This window comes from Arachis hypogaea, chromosome 4, assembly GCF_003086295.3.
Source record: "Arachis hypogaea cultivar Tifrunner chromosome 4, arahy.Tifrunner.gnm2.J5K5, whole genome shotgun sequence".
NCBI classification, from domain to species: domain Eukaryota; kingdom Viridiplantae; phylum Streptophyta; class Magnoliopsida; order Fabales; family Fabaceae; genus Arachis; species Arachis hypogaea.
The window spans coordinates 21,222,186-21,232,652 of record NC_092039.1 but is presented as its reverse complement, the minus strand read 5'-3'; the positions used below and the strand labels follow the sequence as shown (position 1 = coordinate 21,232,652).

Here is a 10,467-nt window from a genome sequence, read left to right as displayed (position 1 = left end):
TTGGACACACGGTTTATTAATTAATCGATTGCCAACACCTTTTTTGCAAGATAAATCTCCATATCAAGTTCTTTATAAGACTCTGCCAAATCTTTCTCTTCTCAGAGTCTTTGGTTGTTTGGCATATGCTAGCAGCCTTGCAAGACAACGAGGCAAGCTGGATCCAAGAGCAAGAAAGCGTTTGCATCTTGGATTCAAGGAGGGCACAAAGGGATACCTGCTCTTTGATTTGCAAACTCGAAAGATTTTTCTATCTAGGGATGTCCAATTTCATGAGAATTGTTTTTCTTATTGTCACTCCAATAATTCCAATGATAACAAATTTTCAAATTCTTCTAATTTATCTCATGTTGCATCTCATCCCTTTGATTATGAATTTTTGGAAGGGACTCAGATCCAGGTTTTAAACACTGATGATGCAACATCTCAACCAAGCTTGCATCACCCAAAAATCAGCCATCAACATGATAATGCTTTATCTGAGTTAAATGAAACTGAAAAAATTCTCTCATATCCTGAAATTCATGATCATTTGGAACCCACATCTGCATCACATGAAAAGTTTTCAACTCATAATTTTGCTGCTCTACCTGAATTCTCCATTATGCCTGAAGTTGCTAATGTGAAGAAATCAACTAGGCAAACTAAACCATCTGCATACTTGCGGGACTATGAGTGTCAAACCATCAACACTGTTTCACCCTCATCGCAGTTCACTGTTCAAAAGTATCCTCTCTCCAATGCCTTGTCTTATACTAGGCTTTCTCCTATGCATCTTTTATTTTCTGTTGTTATTTATAATTTAGAGCCTAAAACCTATAAGGATACAATCATTCAAACTTGTTGGCAAAAGGCAATAAAAGCTGAACTAACTTTCTTGGAAGAAAACAAGACATGGAAGCTAACTTCTTCACCAATTGGAAAGAGAGCAATTGGTTATAAATGGATATTTCATACCAAATACCACCCGGATGGCACAGTGGAGAGGTACAAGGCAAGACTTGTTGCCAAAGGATTCACACAAGTGACTGGTATTAACTATCGAGACACCTTCAGTCGTGTAGTAAAGCTAGGAACTTTGATAGTGGTGTTGGCTGTTGAAGCAGTGAAAGGGTGGAACCTTAAACAAATTGATGTCAACACGGCATTTTTGTATGTGAACTCGATGAGGAGGTCTATATGAAGGTGCCTCCAGGTTTAGAAGCCTCACCAGTTCAAGTTTGCAAGCTTGAAAAGTTCTTGTATGGATTAAAACAAGCTAGTAGATAATGAAATTACAAGCTCAAATTGGTTATGCTTGAGCTGAAATTCACTCAAATGTAAATCGGATTGCAACCTCTTCACCAAGACTACATCACTTGGATTCACAATAATTCTAGTGTATGTGAATGACTTAGTATTGGCAGATGATGACCTAAATGAAATTAACTTAGTTAAATATGTTCTTCATGAGAGATTTCGGATTAAAGACATGGGAGATTTGAAGTAATTCCTTGGTCTAGAAGTGACAAGATCCAAGACGGGAATTGCTTTGTACCAGAGAAAATATGTCCATGATTTACTCAAGACAACAGGATTTGAAGGGTGCAAACTTGCCACTACTCCTATTGATTATGGAGCAAAACTCAGTAAAATTACTGGAAAATTGCTCACTGATTCTAGTCAGTAAAGAAGATTTGGCAAGCTTTTATATCTATCAAATACTAGACCTGATGTAAGCTATGACATTGGGAAGCTGAGCCAGTTTTTGGATTGCGCTACTACTAAGCATTTGAAGGCAGCACATAGAGTGCTACATTATATAAAGCGTTCTCCTGCTGCAGGCCTCTTCTTCTCTATAGATTCTGATTTACAACTTACTGGTTTCTCTAAATTTGATTGGGCTGGTTGCGTTGAATCTCGAAGATCCATCTCGGCATATTATTTTTACTTAGTACCATCATTGGTTACTTGGAAGAGTAAGAAACAACTAACAGTTGCAAACTCCTCTTTAGAAGCAAAGTATAAAGCTTTAGCTCTGGCCACCCGAGAAGCTTAATAGCTGAGCTATATTCTTCAAGATCTTGGTGTTCCAATCACAAAGCCTATTAATCTGTATTGTGATAGCAATTCATCTATTTACATTGCCATTAATCCAGTGTTTCATGAACGTACAAAGCATATTGAAGCCGATTGCCATATAATCCGTGACAAATTGCAAGAAAAAATGATTTATCTCCTTCCCATTTCCTCTAATAATCAAGCTACCGACATTCTCACCAAATCTCTTTCTCTTGGGCCTTTCAATGCAGGTTACTCTAAGTTTAGATTGTTAGACCTCTTCTCTCCCAATAGTCCAAGCTTACAGGAGGGTGTTACTTGATATTTATTTGTTAGTTAGAACTTGTTAATACAACTTGTTATTTCACTTTGTATAGAAAGTTGTTAGTAGTGGGTTTTATTGCACATGCTGAGTTATATAGTTTGTTAGTGCAGCAAAGCAATTCTGTTAGACGTAGTGCTTGTATACATAGCAAACTATAGCATTGTATTCTTTGAGTCTCATCATTATACAAGTTCAATTTTCAATTCCTTCTTGGTTTATTTGTTGTTGTTCTTCTCCATGCTCATATGCAATTTCACACTCCACAGCGGCAGAATCACCTAACGCAATGATGGCGCACAACGCACGGCTAGAAACGGCACTAAGGATGGGGCCGTCGTGAAAGGGAAGGTGGAGACGAAGGTGCGCAAGATGGCTAGTGTGTTTGGCGATAACAAGCGGAGAGAGAGAGAGAGAGAGAGAGAGAGAGAGAGAGAGAGAGAGAGACGCCCTTACGATGGCTGTTCCTCCATCTTCGTTATTGAACTACTGCTAGCTTCTCATACTCATCGCCGCTGGTCCACTGCTTGCATCCGCTTTCCATAAATTTTCTTTTTTTCGTTAGTTCTGATCAGATTTGCGAAGGGGGTGATAGTGGGAATGCGAGAATGAGAGGTGATAACGGGGATGAGAGAGGAAGGGCAAAACACAGTGAGGGCTAGGGAGGGTGAGGGGTTTTTAGTGGAAATCCAACAGCAGAGCTCAACAAAAATGCAGCAAGGATTTAGAGTTTCTGAATCGAAAAAATGATTTGAGTATTTTTAGAATTTAAAAAATATTAAAGTATTTTAGATTAGATTTTTTATCTTTAATTTTAGAATATTTATTTTTTATTAAAATATTCCGTTATCTCAGACTTTTTTTAGATGGCAAGAACTTAATTGAAAAAAATTAAACAATATAAAAATTCAATTAAAAAAAATATAAAAATTTAATTAAAAATTTGATAAAATTATAAAAACCTGCAAAATAATTAAACTAATTCTTTTTATTAGTAGTTTCTTTTCTTTAACTATCAAATTAGAAGATAGAAGAGCATGGGTAAAATTAGAAGTTGAAGATGCAAGAAAACAAAAAGAAATAATAAAAATAAATTTAATCATAAGTTAAAACTTTGCTGATATTTGTTATTGAATTGTCTCACCAAATATTCCATCTGTCTTTTTTTCGGGGTAAATACAACAAAAGTATGTAACAAAAAGAGAAATTAATACAACAGAAAAATATTGAATAATTTTTTTTCCTTCTAACCTTCGTATTGATGAATTTATTTTTTTTTTAATATAACACATAATAATTGCATATGCGTTACAATTATTGTTAACAAAGTTGGGCAGACAGAGTGATCTCTTTGTTTTCATCATTGAAAGTTGAAACTAGTACTAATACTAATACCAAAATTAACCAAAACTATATAGAACGAGTGCAGATTACATATATAGTTCAAGGGTTCAAGGATTCAAGCAGCTGCTTCAGCAGCAGAAGTGACCTTCTTCATGACATAAACAGGATCCCCAACATTAAGGACATTGCCATTCCTTTTTGCATAACAATCTCTCCAGTTCCAAACCATGTTCTGACCAAAGTATGTCTGCACAATGCAGTTCGATTGTCATTTTAACATCCCTCGCCTTCGGCAAAAAGATTATTCGTTCCAGAGAAATAATATTTGTACTCTTTTTTTTCCTGGGATGTCAAATTGACTTGTTTGTCTCTACCGTTGGCTTGGTGTCCAAAGAAAGGATGATCTCAAATAACATAACTCTTCATTGAAAGCTTTATATGACTGAATGGCTTACCTTGTTTTGGTCTTTTCCCTTTGGTCTCAAGACTTTGCCAGACCTAATTTTCATCAGTGTTTGGTTTGGTTCTGGTTCAGAAATTGCGGTCACTTGATTGATTGAAGGTACCTAACCATCACAAACATAACCAGTCAGCATTCATGTTAAATAGACAACCACAATCCATGCAAGAAAGTTTTTCTTCCTTTTTCTTCTTTTTAATCGAAATTAGTAACATAACTTGAAAAGTTTGAATGTAGGTATTGATGTGTCCCCATATGTTTTCCAATAATTACAGATCATCATAGCTGAGTAGATCAATATCAATAAAACAAAGGGTAAATTACACTGATGTCCCCTAAGGTTAGGGTTGGTGTAAAATTATATAATAACCTCCAGTGATATTTAAGTTATATGACACTCAATACCTCTCTGGATTTTATAAAATGTGACACTAGCCTTCCTTAGAAATACGACACTGACATCGAAGGTCAATATAAGCATGGGAAATCATTGGTTTCCGTGTTTAATATCATCTAACCTAAGGATAGAAAACCCATGTGCTGATATGAATGATCAATTGTAGTTGGAGAAAAGGTTTGTATGTTGAGGTCTCATAAAGTCATGATTGGTATAGAGTAGTGTAAGATCATGACAACAACCATACCATACATGTCAAGACAAAATTGTTAGCACAAAGTTACAAGTTTTTTTTTAGCATATTGGCCTAATATGTATGATACATAAAGGAAAGTGCAAAACAGAGCTTTTCACCTTACAACGAGAGCATAGCTTCACACCAAGAAACGAGAAACTGCTTATCTTGATCTCTGTCCACAAGTCCTCGGAAAATGGTTCACAACCCTCAACAAGGATACTACACCACAAACCACCCGAATCTTGGTTATGACTTATGTGATTAATCGTCCATTTAATCCGGCAACAACTCTTATAAAACAAAGATAATTGTATCATTACATAAATAAATAAACAGTAAATAGAAAAATTGATACTTGGGTCTAAACCGATTAATAGGCACAGGATCCTCAAGATGCTGGTTAACTGCATCCAATGATTCCTGAAAGTCACAATTAACAAGTACACTGATTAAAGATTCAGCAGATTAGTGAATTCAGACTTCATTGTCAACTCCCACAAACCTGAGATGCAAGTAAGAATGGAAAACAATCAGAAAACATGATCTGATGACCCTTAGCGTAATCAGGATCCACTGGTCTAACTTGTGAATCTGTATTTGGAAAATTTAAAAGAGGGACATAATTTAGCTTGGAATATAACACTGGAATCTTTGGAAAATCATTTTTGTCAACGTGAACAATGTTTTGAATTGCATTAAGGAATTCATTGATGACTGTTGTACATTATACTACATAATATTAAATATATTTATCATAACAAAAATAACAATAAGATGCATAAAACAAAATTTATGTGAAGAGCTTCACTCCTATTTCAAACATAACACAACCTCATCAGCCCCAAAAATCTTTGAGAAACAATTTTGTTCCTTCTACAGAGTGATGATATAACAGGAATTTTGTCTTGCCATGCTTAAAAGTTATGAGATTTAATTTGACATGTACTCATGTTTGTGAACCAATTCATTTGTTTGCAAAGCAGCTTTAAAATGTAATAATCATTTACAATTCAGTATATCTCTAACATAACAAAATCTACAAACATTCATGTTCTCGTAATATCATTATTTGAGGTTGCATAAATTCAGAGTTACCATTATTGAACCGGACTAGTCGACTCGGTTTCCCTAAATAATCTGAGAACCACTGAGATGCTTCGGCTCCCTCGTCCCAGGCAGATCCATTCCATTCCCATACAGAGACACCATCTGCTACTTCATGTGGCTTACTCAAACAAATATTGAGAGGTTGCATTCCAGGTGCTTTCAACACTGTAATATCAAGTATATTCATTGACCAAAGCCATAATAATCACCAAGAATACGCAAACCGAAAGCTCAGCAACATTTCAACTTCTGCTACTTCTTTTCTTTTTTTGAAATCAATCAAAGAGAAATAAAGTTTTAACACCAAATTCAGAACAAAACTCAGAAACTCAAATGACAAATCAACTCCACTTGATATCAATTTAAAAGGAAAAAAACTAATCAAGCAAATAGCCAAATACATAGTGAGTACTTTAGGAAACTCTAATGCCCCTTGTGCTATACAACTCTAAATCCTTCTAGTGGTTTCTAACAAAAAGTTGGCAGAAACGTTTGAAGCCTCTTGTCTCTAGAATCAATTTTGGGAGAAGCAAAAGCTTTTTACTTTATTTTCAAAATCACTCTTAGAAGAACTATCAAACATAAAACCACTTTGATTCAAAATCAATTCTATCAGAACTAATTCTACCTGAATCAATTTTCCACTATCAAAATTGAAGAACTACAAAACCTAGGAATTATTAATACTATGGATTAAGGAAAATGTATAAGCAATCTTACCCATAAAGGAATCTTTCTTAATATCAAAACCTTCATCAAATGCCTCAGTTGGAAGTTCAACCTCAACCAAAGCAAGCTTTGGCTCAACTCTTTGTGTGTATGCCCTGCCTCTGGAATTCACCACCAACCAATTCCGATCCCATTTAAATCCTGTCATAATAAAGTTTCGATTTTTTTCAAAAAGGATAACATAAATTAGTACTAATACGTTATATGTATATCTTAGTGTGTGTGAATCGTACCAGTAGGAGTGAGTGGAGCCTTGGAAACAGAAATCCCACGGCATGATTTGATAGGGTAGATGAAAATGGAAGAAATTTTCGCTGTTGGTTCTGACTGTGATGGTGATGATGATTCTTGTTCTTCAAGGCCCTTTGATGTTCTTGTGAACCTTGACCATAGGTCCATAGCTGATAAATTCAACACGAGTGTGCGAATGAATTAAGATTTAAGATACTGACACTCGAGTGATTTATTTATTTAAAGGAGACGTGATTTGATTGTAATCTGAGCAGAGTCAAATGAAGCTGATAGATTAATGTGGATTTGCGAATATCCACATTGCAACACGTTTCAAGAATTTTAAATATGAAAATGGTGAATTCTCTCGGACTAATTTTAAAAGTCTTGAATTTAAATGTGATTCTTAATTTAATTTTTAAAGTTTTAATTTTTTTTTTTAGTTTTTAAATTTTACAAATGTGATTTATATTAATTTTTTGGTCGATAAAAAAAGAGTTGACATGAATAATTAATATCATGCTAGAATTTAATAAAATGATATTATTTTAATTTTTGTGCTTAAATAACCCAAAAATAATGTCGGATCACTTATTTTAGAAGGAAAAATTTTAATAAATATCACTTACGATATTATTTTTTAGACTATTTGAGTGCCAAAATAAAAACGATATCGTTTTACAGGTTCAACGTGGCATACGACCGTCTACATCAGTGTTCTATTAACATTCATGTATTAAAAATTATCTCAAGAATTAACATGAGACATTCACAAAGTTTAGAGACTAAATAGAACTAATTAAAATTTCAGGGACTAAATGAGTTTTGTGTGCAAGTTGAAAAACCAAATTGAGTATTATCTCATTTTTTAATAGAAGTCAGATACTCAAATATTACAATTTTTTAGTATTTTTTTTAAAATTGTAAAAAGTAATAAATCATAGGCGAATGTCAAAATATCATTCCAAATTAATCCGTTACTTGAATGAAATAGACTCATAGAAAAATGCGTAATCCTCATATATATCATCTATGCAGAAGACAGTCATATATAGAATAGATATCCTTAGTGTATTGAACCGAATAGGATTGATGATAGCAATGGTGATTCATAAGTATTTATTGTTCACTGTATTAAAATTAATGTATTTACATTTTTTAGTTAATATTATGAATTAATGTATTTGAATTTTCATGTTAATGTTATGAATTAATGTATTTGAACTTATTTTATAACTTCATGAAGTAATGTAACTGAAAATTTTCGTTAAGTTTATAACCAAATATGACTAAACACAAATTTTTAATAAAAAGTACTTTTATTATTAATACAAGAATTCGATATAATAAATTTATACAAAAATTATTCAACACCTTCTTACTTTTTTTAGCCATTCATTTCATCTTCTCATTCATCAACTTACTAAATTTCAATGGAGTAGACTTACCAACACCTACCTCTCTTTCTGTCGCACCCGACCACCTGTCTCTCCTGGAGCATACGCACCAAAGTCATACTCGTCAACATCCTCCTCTTGTGCCATGTTCAAATCAAGACCACTCGGCTTGTCTGGTAGTATATTGACACGAGCTCTGTCGATTAAGAAGTGTGAAGGTATGCTACCACCCCTTCGAAAATAAATGGACATATGATCTAAGGTGTGGTCAAAAGTAGTATGCCTTTGATGAGAGGCACTATCAACTAATGCCCGATGTGGTTGAAACAATTCATGTTGTTGCTCGTGGTAGCTGTGCTATGATGGTTCTAGTTGTTGTGATGGTTCTGGTTGGTAATAAAAAAAAATAGCTGAAACACTACATAATATTATGATGGTCTAGTTGTTGTTGTTGTTGGTAGGGTGGATAATGCTGGTAATAAGAAAACAGTTGAAAGACTGGATAAAGTTGTAATTGTTGCTGAGGTGGGTGTTGTGGTTATTGCGGAAGTAGGTGTTGTGGTTGTTGCTGAGGTGGTTGCTGAAGAACTCCCTCCGACAATCTCAGCCATATCCCGAAGGCATCCAAGTACGAAGTCCAGTAATCAACAGATGGTCTAAAGTCGGCGATTGAAAGGGGATGCTGTTCTCGCACCGACTATTGCGGCGATTGTGCCAAACTTCTATCCATCCCGCATGTAACCTGCTTCAGTCATGGATTTGCACTCCACGAAGAGTGATGCAATGGTCATCCACTCTAATGACTTTTGCAGGATCAGGGGCGGGTTGTGCATATCCAAACTAGCGCATTAATTAGTTCGCAGGGTGCCATTCGACACACTCAAATGACAACAAGCATTCATAGTATCTAACCCTATTTCATTTTTGTGGCCTTCGCCCCTTCGTTGTATGTTATACCATACATTAATCAACCCAACGTCCATTTAGCAAGAATTATATATGTTTTGAGTTACTGGAGCCAGAACTGATATTCTGGTTCTGTCGGCTAGGCATCACCGTTAACTGAGGAGAGGCCGAATGCTAACCTGATTTGACTTCAGCAGAGAAATTTGTAGTTGAACTTCTGCTGTTAACGAAACTGTGACTGGTAGAAGCTGGTTTACCATCCCCATTTTTCAGCTGCCTTCAAATTAGGTGCAGCGGATTAGGTAAGATCACCCCCTCCAGTAGTTTATTTTTACCCGTTCAAGCTCAACCTTTGGTTGTCATCAAGTTATGTCCGATTAAATTTTTTTGTTAATCCAGATTAGTTTAATTTCGATGATAGTATATGCCTTTTCAACAGTTCTCTATTTAGGGTGTTGGGTTGCTATTCTGAAATTTGGAAATTAAGTCACATTATCCAGTTCTATGTTGTGGCTAGGTTTGGGGCATTGAAATTAAAACCTTATGCTGGAGTCGTAAACAATTGGGTTAGTTTAAATGGGTTTGGTTTCGGTAATTTTACATGCAACTTAGGTTAGCTTCCTGTAGTTGCTGCCATTGGTTCTGTTTATTCACATTTTTTGTCACCAACTTGGATTTTGGCAGGGGTAAAATTATGTCTACAAACGAGGATGATGTTAAGAATGATTCTGATAATGATTTGGGTGGTGATTTCGATTATCAATCGAATGCAGAAGATGATGCTGAAGATGACAATGTGGATTCGCTGGATTCTACTAGCAAGAGTGAATAAGATTGTGGTGTAAAAAGAATAGCGGATTTAATGGTGGAGGATATTTGGAACCTGGAGTTTAGGACAGAGGATGAGACTTTCCAATTTTATAACGCTTATGCTTGTTGGCATGGATTTGTAATGAGGAAGGACGACATCGTTAGGGATAACAAAGGTAGAATCATTTACAGGCAACTTATTTGCAATAAGGAGGGCTGGAGGAATATGAGGTATCTTGATCTGGATGATAGATCAAGGGAGGCAAGGTCACTCACGCGAACCAAGTGTCCAGCTCGGCTTAGGGTAAAGCATGACTACGGCTGTGGAAGATGGAAGGTATCATGTTTTGTGGAATCTCACAACCACGATCTAACCCCCTCCCCCTTCCCCCGCCCCCAATTTGTGTATCTCACTCCGGCTAATCGTCATCTCACTGTTACTGATGAAGTCCAAGTGAAAAATCTTCATAATTTTGGTGTCAAGAC

The 10,467-nt window shown here is 35.3% G+C and overlaps 1 protein-coding gene across 1 annotated transcript; it reads right to left on the bottom strand.

Annotated features, from left to right (window-relative positions):
- Window positions 1-3,586: 3,586 nt before the first annotated feature.
- On the bottom strand, window positions 3,587-7,353 carry LOC112796486 (uncharacterized). Its single transcript, XM_025838952.3, has 8 exons — window positions 6,871-7,353; window positions 6,629-6,778; window positions 5,897-6,073; window positions 5,304-5,392; window positions 5,157-5,221; window positions 4,918-5,020; window positions 4,162-4,272; window positions 3,587-3,953 (listed from the first exon to the last, which is right to left on the bottom strand). The coding sequence occupies exons 1-8, from the start codon at window positions 7,034-7,036 to the stop codon at window positions 3,822-3,824; spliced, it is 993 nt and encodes a 330-aa protein (XP_025694737.1). The 5' UTR covers window positions 7,037-7,353; the 3' UTR covers window positions 3,587-3,821.
- Window positions 7,354-10,467: the final 3,114 nt, after the last annotated feature.

What these genes read in the sequence shown, in the direction of transcription:
- LOC112796486 (XM_025838952.3), bottom strand. Translation starts at nt 7,036, where the DNA reads ATGGACCTATGGTCAAGGTTCACAAGAACATCAAAGGGCCTTGAAGAA. An exon ending in TAAGAAAGATTCCTTTATGG is followed by an intron (nt 6,074 to 6,628) that starts GTAAGATTGCTT and finishes TTGATATTACAG; the next exon opens with TGTTGAAAGCACCTGGAATG. An exon ending in CATTCTTACTTGCATCTCAG is followed by an intron (nt 5,222 to 5,303) that starts GTTTGTGGGAGT and finishes TGTGACTTTCAG; the next exon opens with GAATCATTGGATGCAGTTAA.